General features: G+C 36.8%; 1 protein-coding gene across 12 annotated transcripts in view; it reads left to right on the forward strand.

Moving 5' to 3' along the window:
- PLEKHA1 (pleckstrin homology domain containing A1) overlaps positions 1-22411 on the forward strand; it is a 55969-nt gene that overhangs the window by 27915 nt on the left and 5643 nt on the right. For all 12 annotated transcript variants that reach the window (XM_072740291.1, XM_072740292.1, XM_072740289.1 and 9 more), the window contains exons 5-10: positions 2217-2314; positions 8425-8550; positions 12557-12700; positions 14251-14319; positions 20515-20579; positions 21211-21274. In XM_072740291.1, the coding sequence (XP_072596392.1) occupies positions 2217-2314; positions 8425-8550; positions 12557-12700; positions 14251-14319; positions 20515-20579; positions 21211-21274 (566 nt within the window). The remainder of the gene's footprint in view (positions 1-2216; positions 2315-8424; positions 8551-12556; positions 12701-14250; positions 14320-20514; positions 20580-21210; positions 21275-22411) is intronic.

A 22411-nucleotide genomic window follows, 5' to 3' on the forward strand; every position in this document is an offset into this window, starting at 1 on the left:
TTAGGCATTTACTTGGTGGCAGGTACAGTGTAGTACCAAGTGCTTAGATTTTCAGACTCTTCAGATGATCCAGGCAGATGCCCAGAACAGCGTTGAGGGAATAAGCCATTGGGGAGGGAGAGCTCAGCCTCAGGCTCAGTTGGAACAAGATTGTGAAGTTTGTTAGTTGATTGCCAGTTGTTAGAAATTAAAAATAAAAGCGGTGTGTTGACAAATATCCTACTGTGCTACTCATTTATCTTAATTTATGCATATGGCATTTATAATTTCTCTGGTGTTTTAAATTTCTTTCGTTTACAGACTAGTTGTCTTGTAGCACTTCCCAAGGTACTATTTGATTTCCTTGCTCAGATCCTCATCTCAATTCAGGGAAGCTCTGGTTTAGTGTCTTGGTCTCCGTTTCAGTTTCGAAGTCCTGTGCATTTGAGAAATAACTTTTTTCTTTAAGGATTTCCGTTTCTCCCTTTCCTTAGTCATATTCACCTGAGTGCTAGTATGTCCTTTAATATTCTGATGAAGACTTTTGGAAGTTATTTTTATAGTTCAAAAATTGCAACAGTGTAGCTGTTTAGATGCATTAGCTCCTAGAATGATATTTATGTTTTTAAAAGTAAATGCACATAAAGTATAATTAATAACCTTTAGTTTAAGTGTTGGCTGTGGTAGTTTGTAGACAGCTGTATATACTGGCATGCTTTGCTTTATACAAGTAGATAGTCACTAACCAGGTATATATAAATTAAATTGCACAAAAAGTTCCAAATGTATTAAGACTTTAGATATAAAGACATAGATATAAAGGACGATGCTGAAAATATCAGGGTGTTTATTTTTGTAATCTTGAGTTGGAGAGATTTTCTAAATATGTAAAAGCTCAAGTAATTATGGGAAAAGGAAAAGATTGATAGAATATTTGTTTGATTAAAAGATACCATGAACAAATTGAAAAGGCAAATGACAGACTGGGAAAAGAGCTTGAAATAAAACAGAAACGATTAATAAAAGCTCTTTCAAGTCAATGCAAAATAAGAGAACAGTCAGAAGAAATATGGGTAAAGAAAATAAGGCTCACAAAACAAATTCTAATGGCCAAGAACATATAAAACTAACTTGTCTCAATAATCAAATTCACATTTAAACAAGATACAATTATTCACCAATTAAGTAGTCAGAGATTGCTGTATCTGTTGGAGTCCAGTCAGGAAAACACTCTGCCCGAGGTATTTCAGACCCTGGAGTATTTGTTACAGGGAGTTGGTTATCCGATTGTCAGAAGGCTGAAAGAGCACAGGAATCCTCAAGAAACCCAGAAATCAGAAACTATAGAAAGCTGCCATCACCCACATGGCTGGAGAGATGAAAGGGGAAGAGGTAGTATGATCAGAACCTAGGACTTTGGGGCCAGGATGGAGCTAGTGCAGGGTGTCCAAGGGAACAAGCCTGGAGCAGTAGCTAGAGTGTGCTGCCACTTAGGAAGGGAGAGTGGGCGGGCAGCAGTAGCAGGAACCTACGAGAAAGTGTCCTCTCCTCAACTCCCTCACACCTTCTAATTTCCCATCAGTACCTTCCATTAGCTGAACATGGCTTGGGCTGGCAGGAGGTCCTAGGAAATACTGTTTGCAGATCCCAGCTCTAAAATCACAGAGTCTGGGGCAGAAGATAAGGTCTGTAACTAGCATAAGTGTGAATGACCAGGATTGGTGTGGGGCTCTGAACAAAAGCAGACCTTTGGATACACTGTTGTTAGGAATGTAAATGGGTTCAACCTTTTGGAAAGATAAGTTGCCAAAATCTATAAAAATTTTAAAGGTGAATTCTCTTTGACCCAGCATGTCTGTGTTAAGAAATGTATCCTATCCTACTGGTAGCCCAAGTACAGAGAGATATAAGTACATGATGCTTCATTGGGATATTTTATATAATTTCTAAAATTGGAAATAATCTAAATGTCCATCATTAGGGGATTGGCCTAATTGGCCAATTCCAATACAATTGGAATGTATTGTGGTATTTCCATTTAATGAAAAACATAGCTGTTAAAAATAAGAGATTTACCTGTTATTGAATGATAAAAGCATTATTACATATGATCTTGTCAAATCCAAGACAGTCAGTATTGAACCAGCATGGTTTTTCAGAAAGTAGCTGCAAACATAAATTTAGATGTAACAAATGCAAAATTTCATGTATTGTGATTTATTTTTTTCTCTTAACAGTTATGAATGCAGGGATGAGGAAATATTTCCTACAGGCTAATGATCAGCAGGATCTAGTAGAATGGGTAAATGTGTTGAACAAAGCTATAAAAATTACAGTAAGTATTTATTTTTTCTTTTTAAATTTTTAATGTCTGAAAATAATCTTTATGTTTTGAAAATATACCTGCTGAGTGTCTCCAGTGTAGCAACAGTTTGCATATTCAAAGTTTGTTTAAAATGCAGGTGTTTATAATGTGAATACATTTTCTTGTACAAGGTAACTATCAGCCCTTAACACCAGCCCATAAATGCCTTTTAACCCATTATGCACCTAATAAGATATGTACTAGTATATATTATAATCACTGCATAATGTTTCTAGGGGAAAATGCATGTTGAGGATGTTTTTTTCTTCCTGAGTAGGATAAGGGGCTTCCTGCCAGCGACCCAGCTACTAGGCGTCGGCCTTCCTGTCTTCCAGGCCATGGCCTGGATTGCTGTTAGATAGGGTAGAGTTTGAAGAGAGGAGCAGGAAATGGAGGTGAGGCCATGGAAGTGAGGCACAGGGATAGGGAGTGGTTCTGAAGAGCTGTGGTGGCCCGAAGGTCCTGCCCACATGGCCCCTGGGCCCCCTCTTCCTCCTTGAGTTCAGAGCTTGCTGTCCTTGCATGCCTTTTCTGTGCTCCAGCTTCCTTCTTGCAACCTGCCTTTCTTCTTTTGGTTTTCTGATGAACAGGACTGTATATTGATTATTTGCAGTGTACCAGGCCTTGCCCTGAAGGTTTTACTGAAATTATCTAGAAAAGTGAGTTTAGAAGGATTGAGTAACTTTTCCTGGTTTCATAGCTGGTAAACTGTGGAGCTGTGAGCCAAACCCAGTCTCTTTGACTCCAGGGGCTGACCCTGAAGCCCAGTGCCTTGCCACTTCCTGAAAAAAGAGCCCTTTCCTAGTGTTTTGTTCCTAAAGCAAAAACCAGACTTTTTGGAGAGAGTTTTTACTAATGATGAGAGGTAAGCAAATGGGTTCTATACCCTGATCCTAGCTCTCCTTGCTTTTTTCCTTCTCACGCACTTGCAGAGAAACACATAGACCCCTGCAGGGAGAGGGTATAGAAGGGAGTTCCTGTGTGAGGTTTGTGTAAATTGAAGTATTTTTACTAACATGCAGTTATTTACTGACCCTAAACGACTTAACTCTCGAAAGACATATGCTCTGAAAGTCAGCACATGTTAGTTACTTGATAGTTTCCATCTAAAGTGAATGATTCCATATTTATATCACAACACAATAAAGAGTTAATATAACTAAAGCTGTTCTCAGCGTCGAGTCGGAGTTTTGTCTTGCACCAGCACAGCTTGTTACCACATGACAGAAAACACCCACGCACTGCATCTGATCTGTACATGAAGCACAAGTTATTTTAGGTTTGTGCAGTTTCAGGAAAGCAATTTTTTGAACAACTGATTCAGAAGTACATATTCTTAAAAGGTCTTAACTAATTGTTTTTAACTCAGTATATATATATATTTTTTTAATGTGAAATTTTCTTTAGAAAGAGTATCTAGTAACTTTGCCGAATTAATTCATTTATTAAAATTTGTAATAATAAGCAGCACTAGTTTTTTAGTGCTTTAAGAGAAAAAGTAGTGAATAGTATCAGGCTTTTCATCATTTTGGGGGTTCTTGAATTGCTGTATCTAATTTATTAATGGTGTGAAACCATCTTATACAGATGACACTGTTAAACTCATTTAAATGCAAGAGAAACTGAGGTTGGATAATGTTCCTGCTTTTGTGCTTTTAAACTTTATTTTACATGTTGAAATTTTAATAGTTTTTAAGCTAAATCAGTTGATATTCATGCTTTTATAACTCATGTTTTAATGATTCATGTTTAGAAGATAGGAATACATAACAGATATAGAAATCCTTAGCTAGTCAACTGAGTGACTATTGTGATATTAAAGTGGATATAGAAGTGATAGTATTTGTTAAAAATCAGAACTAAACATTTAACTTAGAGGATAGCAGTGAGAGCATTTCCCATGTTTATGTAAGGTACATTTAGTTTTTTTCTCTAAAGAGTCTTGCCAGGGAGTGCCTGGGTAGCTCAGTCCATTGAGTATCTAACTCCTGGTTTCAGCTCAGGTCATGATCTCAGGGTCTTGGAATGGAGCCCTCCATCACACTCAGCGGGGAATCTGCTTGAGATTCTCTCCCTCTGTCCCTCCCTCTCTCACACTCTCTCTTTCTCAAATAGATAATCTTTATTTAAAGAGTCTTGCCATTTTTAATGTCATATGCATAAATACACATGTAAATGTATTAGGGTGTGGAATCTCTAATTTGTCATGCTTTCCTATTGATAGTGCCAATGATTTACAGGTACATTTCTTTGGAAAATTAAAGTTTACATTTTAGTATATGTATAATTTACATTTCTATGGAATCACTACAAATGACATTTTGGTCAATTATGTAATGGTCTGCTGAGTACAATCTGATATATAAACTTTTTTAAAACTTTAAAAATTCATAATTAGGTTTTTGCAGCATGTGGTTTCAGAACAGGGGTGCTTAGAGGGTAGTGGTAAGGGAATGGTGATTATTTAACTACTTCCTGATTATAGTACCTTGTCATCTTAATGGACTGTCCTCTGACACCATAGCCTGTGGCTTTCCTAACTTTCCTAATTTCTATGTTGATGTTTATTGGTGGCTGCCATTTAAAAAATTTTCTCCCTTATTTAAAAAGCGAGTCAGTAGTGGAGGAACCAACCCTGAAGGGAGTGTCAGTGACTAGAGTTGGGAAAATAAAATTTTAAACTATACCTTTAACTAACTATTCATTTATAGTAATAACAGTATAAATATGGTGATCTCTGGTCCCTTATTGATTGAGGAACGTCTAAGATGTATATGGTATATTCTTAAACAGAAACCCACTATTTTTAAAAATAGTGTCTTTTCCGCACCACAAATTTTAATTTAAAAATTAATATTACGTTTTAATTAAAAATCAGTGTTTTTGAAATTGTGACCAAAGTGCCACATTTTTTTTTTTTTTTAATTGGCAGCTGGGCACAAGTAGAATCAGTTGAATATAGGACTTTGGTCCTAACAAAATGGCAAATCTGTCACTGGTGCAAGGCCTTCTACTTTATAGTTGTGTTTTTCAGCTGGCAGGTCATGGGTAGAGCCCTCAGAAGGTCATGGGTACTCAGTAGTTTGTGTTTGAACGTTTTAGGTTTCAGTCTGAAGCCCTCTTGTAGCCCTGTCATTTTTCTCTGTTTTGTTCATCTCTTCATTCTCTATCTTTTCTTTTTCTACTATAAGAATCACAAGCAAATGCCTCCTAAAAATACATGCAGATTTGTCACAGAAAGTGGCTACAGTACAGACAGAAAGCAAGAGGGGGGAAAGTCAGGGGCAATGAAAGCAAGCACGTCCAGTGTCTTTTGACACTTGCTGTCTGTGTGGCCAGGACATTTTTCTGATTCTTATTCAATAGTTGGCTGTGTTTTGTTTTGTTTTTAGTACTAAAAATATGCTTATTTTAATGGCTAAATTTAGACTAATATTCAGAATTTTTATGAGTATTATATTCATGGGTATTTTGCTTATATTTTTCTTGTTTGGAGGGGATGTTTATAGTTTAGATTTTTTTAAATTGATATGAAATGTTATGTTAGTTTCAGATGTACAACATATTGATTCAAAAATTCTATACATTACTCAATGCTCACCACACAATTTAAATACTTTTTATTGTAAAGTACAATTCTAAGTTAATTATTGAGCTCCAGCATTGGAATTAGGCCATACTTACTGACATTTTATTATCAGGACAAATTAGAAGCAGTAGGCTTAACAGCATAGAGAAAGATTTTTAATACACCGTCATTTCTGGAAGAAAAATCAGTATAAGCTTCAATATATTTTTAGGCTGGCATTAAAAGTTTTTCTTAGGGAATGCCTATATATTTGAGTTGACTAAACTCTAAACTTCTTAAAAGAACTAACTTCATACGGGTCACCTCTTAGCACATTTCAGCTAACACGGGTGAGATGTGAGCTAAACTCTCGGGTTTAAAATTCTCCTAATGCTGTCCCTCTTGGCTGCATTTTCTCTGTCATAATGGAAATACATGATGCTATTCATTCACAACATCATGGGCTTCCTTAGATTGTTTCTGGGTGTGTTGTGTCCTTTGTAGCCCCTTTACTCTTATGTCATTATGCAAATCTTGCCAAGTAAAATTGTAGCCATTATCTGTTGCCTTTAAAAAGCTCTAAAATGGGGGCGCCTGGGTGATTCAATCTGTGAAGCGCCAGCTTTCGGCTCCGGTCTTGATTCTAGGGTTCTGGGATTGAGTCCCACATTGGGCTCCCAGCTCCATGGGAGCCTGCTTCTCCCTCTGCCTCTCTCCGTCTCTCTCTGTCTGTGTCTCTCATGAATAAATGAACAAACAAGCAAATAAAAAAAAAATCTCTAAAATGTGCAGCCTCTTAGAAGAATTCTGGAGGCATTCTTTGGCGGGGTTTGTTTCTCTTTCCATTTCCCTCACTTTTGTCTCTGCCAGTGACCTGCCTCATAGTGTAAATATGGCTTGGGACCTGGGGAGAAAGCCTTGTGGGTAAGCATCTCCAGGGGAGAGAGGCAAGGAAGAGAGAGGAGTTGAGGAAGTCATCCAAGAGAGACGTTGTGTATATCCGTAGATTATATTTATGTGCATTAGGATCGACTACAGTCCAGCTTAGACATACATTGACATGTTTGCCCAATATTTTGTAAAGCCTTGTCTGCAGATAACATTGTCCACCTGCTTTTCCCCAGACCTGGTGGAAGAGCACAGCCTGGCAGCAGTGTTTCTCAGAATAATTTGTTAAGCATCTACCTCAGAAGCTTCTAGTGTTCCTGCTTGACTGACTTAGAATTTTGGGTATGCAGCCTGGGAATCTGAAGGTTTTAATCATGTTCCTGGCTTGATACTTCATGAATGTTAAAGCTTGAGAAACCACACTGCTTTGGATTCATATTAATAAATGGTTTGGATATTTGACTGCCATGTGAACAGTGACCCTGGAACTGTGCCAGTGCCCTGTTAACAGGGATTTTAATTGTATGGCAGGCAGGTTATTTAATTTTTAATGTTTTTACATCACTACGGTGCTTATTGGACGTAGTTGTCATAATGTTTCTGAAACACTGTAAGATCCTCAAATGCCCTTTAGATCGGTGGAAAGAGATTAACTATTATGCTCAACATCGCATCAGTGCTGAGCATATTTTATTACATTTTATTCATAGCCAAAAAAAAAAAAACAAACAAACTGTAATTCAAAGACAGACGACATGCTATAGTCTATTGATAGAAGTACTGCTTAGCCAAGTACCTTGTTTCCGGCTTAAGCCACATAAGAAAAGCTAAAATGTATGTCAGACATTAGTGATGCCTTTGACTCTTTGATTCCACTTTAGTGAGGTACTTGTGAGTGATTTATCATGGATACATGTATTGGAATTTCTTTTAAAAATCTCCAATAAGCTTTAAATTATTTTGAACATTTGGTTTCTGGTTTATGTTACGTATCTTATTCTTTTATTCCTGCTGATTTTGGATTCATCCACTGAGTCAATCAACATTTATTGAATACCTACTATGTTTTCACTAGTAGACTCTGTTCTGATGCCAGTAATGATGGATTTGCCATGATCCCTGTCCCTGGGGGTGCTATAGAATCCTGGCAGGAATGGAGGACAGGAAGAGATTAAGTCACAGAGCTGTAATACAATGTCAAGCTCTCTAATACATAGGGGATATGGTATAGTGGTTGAGTGTATAGGAGAGTTACACAAACTTGAATAGAACATACTATAGCCAGGATCTAAACCTACGTTTCTTCATGTCTCTGAGCCTCTGTTTTCTCACTGCTAGAGTGGGGATATGGGTCCTACACATAGGATTGATGAGAGGATTAAGTGGGAGAATGTATGAAATAGTACCTGCCCAAGAAAACACTCAGTAAATGGTAGCTGTATTGTAAAGTATTACTGAGACAGAAACATTAGTGTAAGAACTTAAAGGGGTATGGCATACATTATACAGAATTTTTATGTATGTCAGTTATTTATAAGTGGATGATGAGTTGGATATTCTGTGGTAAAAGAAGGTCTCCTAGATAATGCTGGTGGCAAAATGATTCATTTACGTATTATCTTAGGTACCAAAGCAGTCAGACTCACAGCCTCATTCTGATAACCTAAGTCGCCAGAGTGAATGTGGGAAGAAGCAAGTGTCTTACAGAACTGACATTGTTGGGGGCGTGCCCATCATTACCCCAACTCAGGTAACTCATTAGTTATTCTACTCTATGATGGCTTACCTACCGTGTAGTGATTTTTCTGTTAAAAAATAGAACATTACTGAGTTAATATCATAGTTAATCAATTTTAAAAAACTTTGTTTCTTATCTCAAACATACGTGTTTACTATGAAGCATTTGGAAATCACAGATAACACTTAGCACTTTTCATGTTTTCTCTGAGCCTTTCTTCTTTATACTTTTGCCCTTGGAAATGGAGAAACTTTGTAAACAGTTTTTTTGACTTACATCTCAAGCATTTTCCAAGTCATTAAAAATTATTCTACATCGTTTTAAATTACTGTAGTCATTCTGCAACCGTGAATTTACCATAGCTTATAAATCCTTTGTTGTTGGACAGAGTTCCTTTTCCTTTTCCTTCTGTAAATAGTATGAGTAGGAAAAACCCACTTTTCCTTCCCTACAACTCCCACACTCACGTGCTACTGACATCAGAGGTGTGAGGTTTCTCCTACACCAAGCAGTTCTGCAACCCTGGCTGTGTGTCCTACAGTTTAAGTCAATTCTGACAGTCGGCCTGGATCCCACAGGTTAAAGGGTCAGTCCCCTAAAACTGCCCTCGCATCCCTTCTGATACCAGTTGAAAGTCTAGGTTGTTTACCTGTGCTTCTGACGGAAGGGCTGTGATTGGAGACAGGACGTGACCTTGTCCCCAGAGTTGATTAATTTGCTAGAGTGGCTCTCAGAACAGAAGAAAACATGTATTTACTGTTTACTGGTTTATTATAAAAGGATATGATAAAGGATGCACATGAACATCTGGATGAAAGAGATGGGAAGGATGTGAAGCTTTTGTCCCCTTTCTGGGACTCTCTTAAGTGTTCACCAACCCAGAAGCCCTCTGAAACCTGTACTTTTGAGATTTTTATAGAGGCTTCATCGTATAGGCATGATCAACTCTGTTTCTAGCCCCCTTTTCTCTGGAGAATGGCAGGTGGGGCAGAAAGTCCCAAGCTTCTAGTCCTAGCTTGGTCTTCTGGTGACCACTCCCCATCTAGCAGCCCACCCAGAATCACTGCATTGGAACAAGAGATGCACCCAGTGCTTATCACTTAGGAATTTACAAGGGTTTTAGGTGCTATGTGCCTGGAACCAAGGGCAGAGACCAGTAAGTATATATTTTTCATTATCCATAAATCCTCTGATGAACATTCTTGTAGCAAAGCTTTAGAGACATGGAGAATAGTTTTTTTAAAGAATAAAGTTCTAGAATAAAATTGCTGAAACAAAGAATTTGCAAATATGTGTAATTTTTTTAAACCTGTTTTTCTACAACCTGACCTAGATGAGCCACACAGATAACTGGAATTTTGACTCCGTTCTATCACAAAAGTACTGATAGACTAAGTCACATCTTATTTGAATATTATGAAAAATATAAAGTCATAAAAAATTTTGAATGAAATTAAAACTTTTAGATGAGTTTAAATTTCTCGTGTTGCTATTGAGTGAATGAGTTTGTAATGCAAATTGAATTACCAGTATTGAGAAACCGGGGATCCTGAGGTAATGGATTGCTGTAACCAGCCTTGGGCACTTTCCTTATCTGTGTGCCTGTTTGGACTGAGAGGACTTTGGCACTTTATAAACCTTTTAAATCATTTTATGCACCATATTTTTCAGGTCTTCTGTCAGGGAAGGGTGATTAGAGGCTACTGCATCTTAAGATATTAATTAAATAATTAGTGCTCTCTTTATTCTAGATAAAGGGTATATTAATGAACAAAAATCCATGTTCTAGTGGGAGCTTACATTTTTCACCAAAGTTGAATAAAAGTATAAGCTAGTATTGTGTATGTGTACTTAAAAAAAATGATTTTAACCTGTAAGACTTCTGGTTAAAATAAAACTAGACTAAGCTGCTTTTACTTGTCTTATGTCTTATGCTGATATAACAGTAAGACAACTTGTCTATAGTTGTATTAATATATTACATTTGTATCTCTGGCTGTTTTAATTTTGTATAGAATTAAGATTTTGTTATGTTTTAATTTTGGTGTAGATTATTCAGTAGGTTCTAAGATTCCATAGCAGCTGTCATATTAAAAAGATCCCAAAGAGTTTTTGTTACTTTTTGATTTTGTAATATAGCTTTTTAAATTATAAAGAAGTATTTACTCATTATAAAGGCATTTAATTGCTATAGTAAGAAAATGCCAAACTCATTTGCTTGATAAATTTATTCAGTGACTATTGGATTAGCAGTTAAGTGCTGGGATTACAAAATTTAAGTACATAATTCCTGCTGTTGACCTGTCTATGTGTAACAGGTTGAAAATTTCTCAAGATAAGACTTGAGTATTAGTTATCTCTTGAAATTTAGGAGTCATTGAAAATACATGCTTGGTTGATTTGTGAGATTCTAGATTATAACATGTTGCATGTTATAAATAAACAGAAGCCAGTCCTTGGAGGAGCATGAAAACATGAGTGTAGTTAAATCTTTTTTTTTTTTTTTTTTTAAAGCACTGGACTTGGCATGTTAAAAAAAAAACAAAACAAAAACCTGCACAATTTTTAGATTCTAAGAGCAAGGAGAACATCTGCTGGCAAAGAGTTTTTAGACTTGATATTAAAACCATAGTTCATCAAAGGAAAAATTGGTAGATTAGACCTCATCAAAATTGAAAATGTTTGCTCTGAAAGACCCTGTTAAGAGGATGAAAGGAAAAGCTACACAGTGGGAGGAAATATTTGCAAACCACATATCCAATCTAGCACTTGTATGTAGAACATATAAGGAATTATCAAAACCTAGCAGTTAAAAAATAATCCAACTAGAAAATGGGCAGAATTCATGAACAGAGATTTCATCAAAAGATAAAAGATACACGTGTGGCAAAGCAGATCTAGAAAGGCCTCTCACTGTCTTTAGTCAGTAGGGAAATGCAAATTAAGACCACACACCTCTCAGAATGACTCAGATAATTAATAACACAAATGCTGACTACTGACAAGGATGAGAAGAAACTGCATAACTTGTACATTGCTGGTGGGGATATATAATAGTATGGCCACTCTGAAAAATAGTTATGGCAGTTTTCATTAAACTTATGATTACTGTACAACCCAGCATATTGGTCCCAGAGAAATGGAGACTTATGTTTACATAAATCTATACATGAATGTTCATAGCACTTTTATTCCTAATGAGCCCAAACTGGGAACAACTCAATGCTCTTTAATAGGCAAAATGTTAAATAGCCCATGGCCAGACCATGATTGCTACTCAGCAGTAAGAAGGGATGGACTAGTGATACAAGGAGCAGCCTGGATGAGTCTCCCGAGAATGCTGGTGATCTCAAAGGGTCACTACTGTAGGAACATTTGTATCACATTGCCTAAATGTCAAAATTATCAAGATGGAGAACAAATTAGGGATTTTGGGCATAGGGACTCTAAAGGGGTAGCCCAAAGGAGCCTTGTAATGATGAAAACTTCTGTGTATTGTCGTGGTGGTGGCTTTACACAAAGCTGCATGTGACAGGATTGCATAGAATGATCCATACACAGAGGCAAATGAGTGCATGTAAAACTGGTGAAATCTGAATAAGGCTGGTTGTGGGATGTACCTGTAGTTTTGATAATGTACTGAAGTTATACAATTTCTCTGTTGGGGGACCTGATTGAGAGGTACATAGGACCTCCTGTACTTTTTTTTTGAAACAACTTCCTATATTAGTGAATCTATATAATAATTTCAAAACCAAAATTTAACCCTTTCTTCCCTCTACCTCACCACTCCTCACACACAAAGCACTGGTGGCAAAACAAGAGAAATAGAAATCTGTGGTTTTTCAATGATGTGAGTGTTATGGATAAGTATCTCAAATTACTTAGAAAACTCTATACCTCAAAATCTGTGTTCCTAAGTGAACTAAGATTTGATTTTAAGATTTTCTACTAGAATGACAAAATACAACTGTGCTTTGAAGCTAAACAAGCAAAGAATTTATTTGCTTCATTTTAGAAAGAAGAAGTAAATGAATGTGGTGAAAGTATTGACAGAAACAATTTGAAACGGTCACAAAGCCATCTTCCCTACTTTACTCCTAAGCCACCTCCGGACAGTGCAGTCATCAAAGCTGGGTATTGTGTAAAGCAAGGAGCAGTGGTGAGTACCTGGACAGGGTATGTTTAATGAAAAATGAGTCTCTGTTAGCAAACTCTCAACATACAAATCATTTGCTTTGTTTTCCAAAAGGCCCAAAGTGAGAGACCAGTGTGCTGAGGAGTCAGGAGATAGAATAGGGGTGACTCTATGTTCATAACTCAGTGCTGTTATTTTCTTTGTCTGTGGGTGGCTGGATAATGCTTATTGCCAGTGACTTTCAATTTTGAGTGAGCTTTCCTAACAGTTTATCCCAGACGGTTTTCTTAGCAATCTTTCCTCCCTTGGGAGTGGGTCAGAGAAAGAGAGCTCTAGCAGGGAGGTGTTAAGAAAAGAGGGGTGTGGGGAGTGGGGAGCAGGAAGGCTCACTCCATTTGGTGTTGGGCTGACCTCAGTTGAATTTCCTGTGACCTTGGGCTTCTTACTTAACCTCTCAGTCTCTCAGTTTCTTTTTAAGGAAAATTAGGTTATAAAACCTGCCATCTGGAGGTTTTTTTTGAAAGATGTAAATTTAAGATAGTATTAGCACAGCACCTGGTCCTTAGTAAGAGCTATTAAGGGTTAGCCAGATCCTCTCATTCAACCTGACCTATAGTGGGACATTGTAGGAAGAACAGGTAAATTTTCCGGTATTTCTAAGGTTCCAAAGTACCTTCCCAAAGTTTGTCACTCTGATGTGAACCAAATTGTTAGAATTTCATGAGAAAACAAACTTTAAAGTTTGAGAATTTAAAAAAAAATTTTTTGTGAGTATAGAAATACTTAAAATTCTATTGGTAGTTCTATTTGACCTCACATCACTTTTTGGTAACTTCAGTTAGCTTCGGTCAGCCAATGGAAAAGTTCTTTCGTTCCTAATCTACTGACTTCTAAGCCGAGGGAAATGAAGGGGAAGGCTGAGAGTCTCTCACTGTAGCAGGTTTACAGGTAAAGTCAGAGTCACATCAGGCTATGACTGGCTTGTGTTAATTAGGGCTTTTAGGGAGACATTTCCTTTCGTTTTACTCCCAAGTCCAAAATAACAACCCTTAGAGATACTGAAGTGCTTTCACGAAAAATATATTTCAGCGACAAAAAAATACTTGTACAAAGTAGGTTCACTTTATTAAATATTTGTTGCTTTACTACTAAGTATAAAGTACCTGAAGAAAGATTCTTGCATTTTACAGATTTTACAGAACTTAATGTGGTTTAATAACATTTCCTGTGCTTGCTCTTGAACTCTTGATGGCATTTAGTTTGTGGGGTTGGGGGATGGGGAAGTGTTTTGTGTTTGTTGTTTTTTTTTAACTTTTAGAGCATTAAAAATATGAAACCATATTATAGAATTATATGATACAGACTGAAAGCTAGCCACCAAAGTTGCCGTAGGAGTTCAAGGCCTAAGTTGCAAAAGAGATGAAGTTTTATGTATCTCCTCAGTAAGGGAGGATAGTGAGGTTTTTCAGTGCCTGACATTTCTGATTGTGGATTCATAGCAGAATATTTAAGTGGCTGTTAACATTTGACATTCTTAGAATCAGAAGTCTTATGTCTGTGTTCATCTCTGGTAGATGAAAAACTGGAAGAGAAGATATTTTCAATTGGATGAAAACACAATAGGCTACTTCAAATCTGAACTGGTATGTTGCTCTGTCATAAATGTTGCTTTAAAATGTTTGAGAAGTGTTAAAACACTGTGGTGATTTTAATTGTGCATGTGTAGTTTCTTGTCCTGTTTTCTATTTTTAAAATCTGGTTTTGAAAATTACAGTTCAGGGGCAGCCCTGGTGGCTCAGCGGTTTAGCGCCGCCTTCAGCCCAGGGTTGATCCTGGAGACCTGGGATCGAGTCCCGTGTCAGGCTCCCTGCATGGAGTGGAGCCTGCTTCTCCCTCTGCCTGTGTCTCTACCTCTCTCTCTCTCTATGTCTCTCAAGCATAAATAAATAAAAAATCTTAAAAAAAGAAAAGAAAAATACAGTTCAGTTTATTTGGTTCTGATGTTTTAATGGTAATTTTGTAAATACATATTAAATAAAAAGATCATATTGTCAAATATGATCACCTTAAAAAAATTAAAAATATCAGAACTCCTTAGTTTACAGATTTCTTCAGAAGGGAAGCTGGAAGCCGATTGTAGGAAAATTAAGTCTCTAAAAGTCAACATTTTAACTCTGTGTTTCTACTTTCTTTTCTCTGCCCTCTCTTGATATTTTTTTCCTGTTTCAGATTGACTTTTTAAGTTTCCTCATATAAGACCTTTTTGTCCTACCTGAAGGTGGAGTCAAAGAAATTCTTTCACTTGAGTAACATCCTTATTTAAAATACTCTTGTCACATAACCTGAGAGTTCTGCAACAGATTGTTGGATAATTTGAATGCTTTTTTATACCTTAAATGTCTATCCTAGTTCTACTTGTTTTATGGGACCTTTGACTGGGGATCATACCCTTTATTAGTGTGAAGGCACAAGAACAGTACTATCCAGTAGAACTTTCTACACTGATAGAAATGGTCTGTATCTGTATTGACCAGGTTTGCTGGCTACATGTGGCTGGTGAATGCTGAAAATATGGCTGGTATGACTGAGGAATTTGACTTTATTTAATTTTAAAAATAAAACTGATTGTTTTTAATATTTTTAAAATTTAAATAGTTACACATAACTAGTGGTACTGTAATTGGACAATAGAATAGATAATAGGAAAGGAATATTTTGAGATTCATCTCAGGTGTCTGTTCTTCTTGGAAGCTTTCAGACTCTAGATTAAGTGCCTTCTCCTTACACCCCATGGTTCCCTATGCCTTGCTTCTATCATAATTCTTCCCACTGTGTTTTGTAATTGCCTGCATACTTGTCTTTACCAGTTACTTATGCGAGCTTCTTGAAAGCAAAGATGTCTTTTATACCTTTTTTATGAACACAGCACCTGGTACTTGGTAGATAATTAGTAAGTGTTTTTGAATGAATGAGAACGGGGATAGCATGGCAAGAATATCCATTTTAACATGAGTATTTAGCCTTTCTTAGACATCAAATTCTAAGAGCCTCAACTGGAAGTAGTAGTTAGTTGGCTCAAAAAGTATCAGACTTGGTGTCTCAGAAGGCTACACGTGTGCTTGGTTAGTAGGTTGATTCATTGCTTTTAATTAATGGCAGTACTCTTGGGAAGAGTCATTAATGCAACAGACATTCACTGAGCTTTCCATGGCTCTGGTGCACTGTTCTGGGAATCAAAAGGACAATCAGCGATGTTCTGGCCTTTTTCAGGAGTTCAGTTGTGCCAGAAAAGTTGACATGTACCCCTATCACCCACAGTAATTCTAATGAGACAATGATTATGAAAATATTTACTAAATTTTGAAAATTAGCATGTAGACATGATGCTATAAAATTTGAGATGAAAGAATACTGAACTAACAAAAGTGGTAGGGAAATGATACCATGTGTATTTAAGAATGTATTAAGCATTTAGGAAACACAGATTAAGCTGGAATCTTTAAATATATTTTTAATTATTTACCTTTATCAATAACTAAGATGTGCATCCCCCCCCCACACACACACATTTAACATTTCTGAAATCTCAGGGTATCTTAGAGTTGCTGCAAGAGGGGCAGTCAGGCAGCAGCTGTGTGATAGTTGGCATTGCTCACATGCCCACAGCACCTCTGGGTAAGATCTGGAAAACACCAACATCAAAACCTACAGAGAAGGTACTGGCAGCTCAGAAGAAAATCTCAGGGACACAGTAGAACGTTCTTAAGAAATGAAATGCTGCATCCTCAACACTCTTTTTGACACGAAAATGATATGGAGTGATAAACGTTGACATTGATGGCTCTGAGTCAAAAAGATGATTCAAAAGAGCTGGAATCTATGTACCTATATAGGGTCAAGAACATAGATGATAAAAATTGATACTTAGTGTGTAAAAGGGCTCTTTTATGAAACCTTTTGGTCATGTAAAAGTTTCAACAAAAAGTAGTTAGTGTTCTGAACCCCTATATATTTTTCATCCAGATTTTGTAATTATCAACACATGGCTAGTTTTGTTTGTTAGGTACCACCACCCACTCCCCCTTCGTATTTTGAAGTAAATCCTAGACATATTATTTCCTCTGTAATTATTTTAATATGTATTTCTAAAAGATGAAGAGTTAGAAGCTTTTTTAGTAGGTATGAAGGATTTAAGTGCGCAAATAAAAAACTGGAGAAAATATCTGTCATATATATCAGGAATAAAACAATATCCCTAAAGGGGATATTGCCCTCTTTTCCACCCTCTGCCCTCTTTTCCACCCATTAGTCCCATTCAGACCTACAGTGTTTTGGTGAGGCAGATCAATGTACTTGTTCATGTGGTGGGGCAAGGGTGGAAGGATCTAGAGTAGCCTGGTGTGGGGCAGTCAGGACCCGAGGAGGAGGAGGCCGTCCTCTTGGGGGGTTAGCCCAAACTGGAGTAGGGAGAGGAGCACATCCACACTGGGAAGAGGGGAGTATGTTGACATATGTGCTTACTGATAAAATAGGAAAATATATTAAGGATAATAGAAGGCCAGTTTCTCACTGTCAGTAAAGGGAATAATAAATATGGAAAAGGAGAAAACTTTTGTATTAGATTGGAATTGATCTGACCATTTAACATCTACAGATAGATGTAGAATGAAATACAGATGTAAAAGTATTCATGTGTTTATACACACACACACACACACACACACACACACACACATACTTCCTCGCTCTATGCAGCTGGAAAAAACCCACTGGAAGAAACCTAGGCTCATGGAGAAACGGCAAGACAGGAGAAATGAACAAAAACTAAGCCTGGGATGTCTCGTATAAGAAAACAAGCACTCATGGAATGCTGTGGATATGTCAGAAGGACCCAGAATCCAATGTGAAAACATTCCACCTTACCAAATTGGAGGCATTTTGAACATCAAAATAAGTAATGATGGTAATAGATTATTGCCCTTTGAATAAAATAGGAATCCATAAACCCACACAGATATAAATGAGTTGAATGCATGAGTGTACATACATACGTATGATGAGGAACCAGAGATCACAAAGTTTCAAAGTCCCTGTCTACAAAATACACTAAGTACAAAAAGGGAAATAGTAGCTTTACAGTGATAGAGATACTGCTGGCAAATACCACTCTAATCAGGTGATCAAATGATCAGCGTGGACTTCATCAGTGATGAGATGAATTAGGATTATTTGCTACTTGCCGGGATAGCTTGAGAAGGTTGTTGCCTCATTTCTGTGATGTTCCTGCCAGAGATGCCGAGCCTGAGTCTGATCTTCAGGAAGGATCAGACACACCCAAATCAGGGACATTGTCCCAAAGAAGTGCCCTGGAGCCTTCAGGAGCGTTGAGATTGTGGAAGTCAAGGGCAGAGCAACTGAGGAGTAAATGCAGTCTGTGATTCTCAACTGAATTCTTTTGTTTTAATAAAGGACTACATTCAGGGGACACTTTTTTGATTTCAGTGGTTGTATTGTGATAAGAGGATGTCTTTGTGGGAAATACACTCTAACATGAAGGGCAGTGGGAGCCAGGTCAGCAGCTCACTCTGAAATGGCTCAGGAAAGGCAGGTCTTTGTGCTATGTTTTCAGCCTTTGTTTGTGGTTGGTTCAGAGTTTAGAGAGAGAGAAAAACAAGGGAGAAAAAGAAGTAAGAGACATGAATAGACAGTTGATTTGCAAAGAAATGTCCTTTAAACATATATAAGATATTCAGCATCACTTGTAATTAGAGAAGCACAGGTTAAAACCTCCCAAAGTATTTCTGCTCATCTATTATGAGAAAGCCATGGCGGAGTGAAGACATGGGAGGTCCCTTCCCCCCACCCGAGCAAGTATAAGTACTGTTCTTTAACAGAAGGAATGTGGAACCTTGGAGAGATGGAAGATTTCAGAGGTGGGGCAGGGATAGCGTGGGCTGAGCCTGAAAGAGCTAATGGTGACAGAAAATAAGGAAGTGACTCAGAGAATGATGGGAACATGACAAAAGGACACAAACCCGGCTCACAGGAGCTCCCAGTGCTCAAATTTGAGCACCTAAATAAATAATGATAGTGATGGTTTACAACCCAGAGAATAAAGTCAAAGAAGTAAGTGGAAGGAAAAGCATTTCGTTAGAGCAAAAGTTCAGCTAATATATGTAGATGAATTGATGGGATTGGACAAAACAACAACAACAACAACAACAACAACAAAACCCACCATTCAGCAGCTACTGTAACGATCTTTCAGGCAAGAATCCTCCAAATTTGATAAAACTAGTGGACAAAACAGTGATGGAAAGCTCCATGTATCTCACTCACCCCAAGATACTTGATCATGACAAAGGAGAAGAAGATAACTTTCTAGTTACTGGCAAACCTGGCCATAGGAGATGAGGGTTAACCTCTCAGTAATGGGACACACCACTCTCCCGCGCTCCCTGAGAATGGTGGGCTGAGAAGAACATAGCACATCTGTGGTTTCCCACCAACACTGAATCCAAGCATGGTTCACATCAGACAAAGCCAAATCAAGGGACATTATACAAAATAATGGGCCTGGACTCTTGAAAACTCTAAAGATTGTGAAGGAGGGAAAAAGACAGCAGAACTCTTCCACATCAAGGACACAAAGAGACGTGACTGCTAAATACAAGGTCTGATTCCAGATTGAACCCTGGAGCAGAAAAGCTGTAGTTCTGTTTCTGTCAAGGACACTGCTGGGCAGTTAATGAGCTCTGAAGATGGTCTGTAGGTTAGATAATGGTACTGCCAGCAGTGTGTGGAGTCTCTGGTCCCCGTACTTGTACCGAGATTATATGAGAGAACATCCTTGTTTTAGGAAATAGACATGAAACTATTTAGTAGTAAAGTGCATCCTGTCTATAACTTGCTTTCTGACATTTCAGGAAAGTATATACACACACCATTAGTCACATAATATGAACACAGAACAATTTAGCAAATGTAAAATGTTAAGATCTTAGAAAATGGGGTACAACCTATAGCACTTCTACTGTTTTTGTAAGCCTTTTATATTCTGAAATTATTTTAAAATTAACCGTTTTGTAAAACTTAGAGATTTGTGATTTTTTAAAAGTGTTCAGCCATTGTTTAGTTTTTTTCTTAGTGCTGCATCTTAATCTTAAGGGGTGATAGTGAAATAGGGCATATAGTATTTCATAGAATGTGTAGTATAAATATGCTATTAGTAGTTAGTTGTGTCTTGTATCTAGTTTTGTAACCCTGGATGAAGTACTTAATAGGGGTGAGGCTCTGTTTCCTCAGGTGAACAGTCATGCAGGCATTATGGGGTTGTGGAAAGTTTAAGTGAGGTAATTGTGTTTAAAAGCTAGCAGATGTCTTGACGCTTAGTAAATGTTCAATAACTTGTGCTTGTTAAATAATATACTCGTGTAAAAGTGATATTCTTAAAATGAGAATTTTAACTCAAAGAAGCTGTGTATTCACCACTCTGGTGCTTTCTGTATCAAAATAACATTCCAGAAGAGGAAGCACTCCACTTACAGGGTACATAGGGGTCTATTGGGGTAAAGTCTGATGGTTTAATGGCTTTTAGTAAGCTACACTTGTCATTAAGACCAGAAATAGTGTGAATAAGGGTTCTATGCTAGTTTCCTTGTTTCAAACTACAGTGTTTATAAGGTTCTAGTGTTTGAGCTACTCTGATGCTGGACGGTTCTGGAGGGTAGATTTAGGTCAAGAAAGAAGCAGTTTTCATACAGATCTCCAAGTAAGACAACTAATTCTTAAAAGGATTTTGAGAATATACCTCATGTATCTGTTTGCTTTTTTGCCAGGAAAAAGAACCCCTCCGTGTAATACCACTTAAAGAGGTTCATAAAGTCCAGGAGTGTAAGCAGAGGTAAGCACCAGCCCTCCCTTAGTGCCTGGAACATCTAATTAATACTCATCAGGGCCTAGGTTTGATTGATGTGTACAGATGATATTTTTCTGTGTTTTTTCTAGTGTTGTTTTCAACTCTTCATTGTTGGGATATGCTTGAACTTACAAAATCCTCAGGTTAAAGTTTTGAGATATTTTTTGTTTCATTTGAAAACTAAAAGTTAAGAATCCCTAGGCTTATCAATGGGAAGGAAAGAATTTAATATGAATAATTTGTCATATCTGGCAGTCTGATGTTTTACTAGTTTTAATATTTGGAAGCTGCTGCAGAATAGAGCTTTTTGTAAGGACACGTGTTAACTGTGCCAGTGTTTCTTTGAGCAAACTGATTTATGAGCAGTAGAAAACTTTGAATTTGAAACTTCTTTTATGAACCTTTTCTAAAAATATATATAACTATATAAAATATGTGAAATTTAATGTAAGAATAAATTGAAAAAGATGCTAATTTGGTTTTACTCAATGACACCAGTATTTTATCTCTATTTATTTTCTTATTGACATATATTTGGTACTAGATAAACAAGTGAAAGAAACACTATCCAACAACTGCTATTTACGTGCAATTGGACGTTTGTTTTTGTTGACAGTGACATAATGATGAGGGACAATCTCTTTGAAATTGTAACATCGTCTCGAACTTTCTATGTGCAGGTGAGATACTTTTTTGGAGATTATAGATTCTCCTACCAAGAGATTAATAATTTTAGAAGTGAAATAAATATAAATAAATTTATTGCTTATGCAAATAAGAAAAACATGGCAACTGTAATTCACAACTTTAAAAAAAAGTTATATATAAAATTATTGGTAAGTCGTATGTTTAGCAAATTAGGGGTACTTTTTGCTCCAAATTGGCACAATAGAAATTAAGTAGTATTTGTGGGAAGGGAAATACTGTTTTAACTTAAACCCTAACTTTCAGTTCGGATCATTTTGCACATATTTTGGAGTTTTGATTGTATCATTTTTGGTAATTAAAAAAATAGGATCTAAAATTCCCACAATAAAAATAGACCATAGATCTCACTGTTGGTAGATAGACATCTTGTTATTTAAGTTTAAAATACACTTTTTACTTACCACAGAGAATTAGTTAGATTTAAAGGTTTTTTTTTTTTTAGAGGACATTTGTTTTTACTTTATAAAAGTTACATATGATTATTGCAGAAAATTTGGAAAATAGAAAAAAATATGAAGAAATGACATAAAACCCAAATCCCACATTCAGGAAACTATTCTTATTTTAGTACCTTTTTAAAGGCATATGTTTTTATAACAAGGGTCATATGAAGTACATGGTGATATATTCTAGTTAATGTATTATATAGTCTTTTTTCCCACATCATTAAAAATCCTGTAAAAACTTTTAGGACTGCACCATGCTCTATTATAGGGATGCTCCATGGTTAAACTGTTTCTCTGCTACTCTGTAACTGATTGTTTTCATAGTTTTTGTACATTTGCTATGATCAGCAGTGTGGTGGTGAACAGTTTTGTGTTTAAGTTTGCCTGGGTTTCTTCTTTAGGTTAAGTTTCTAGATCAAGAATAACTGTCAGAGCATAAATCTTTTTAAACCCCCTTTTTTGCCAAATTGATTTCTGGATTTGTACTTTACTTTGCCTGCTTTGAATTTTTCCTGTTAAAATTCCTTGCTAAAATCATTGGTTCAAAAGAGTATCTTGTGACTTAAAATTTTGGAACAGAAGTGAAGGGCAGTATCTACACCCCTCTCAGGGCCTGTTTAAGTGGACTTAAAGTCATAGTAAAGTTTTAAATTCATATTGGAA

Source organism: Vulpes vulpes, chromosome 15 (assembly GCF_048418805.1).
Source record: "Vulpes vulpes isolate BD-2025 chromosome 15, VulVul3, whole genome shotgun sequence".
Classification (NCBI taxonomy): domain Eukaryota; kingdom Metazoa; phylum Chordata; class Mammalia; order Carnivora; family Canidae; genus Vulpes; species Vulpes vulpes.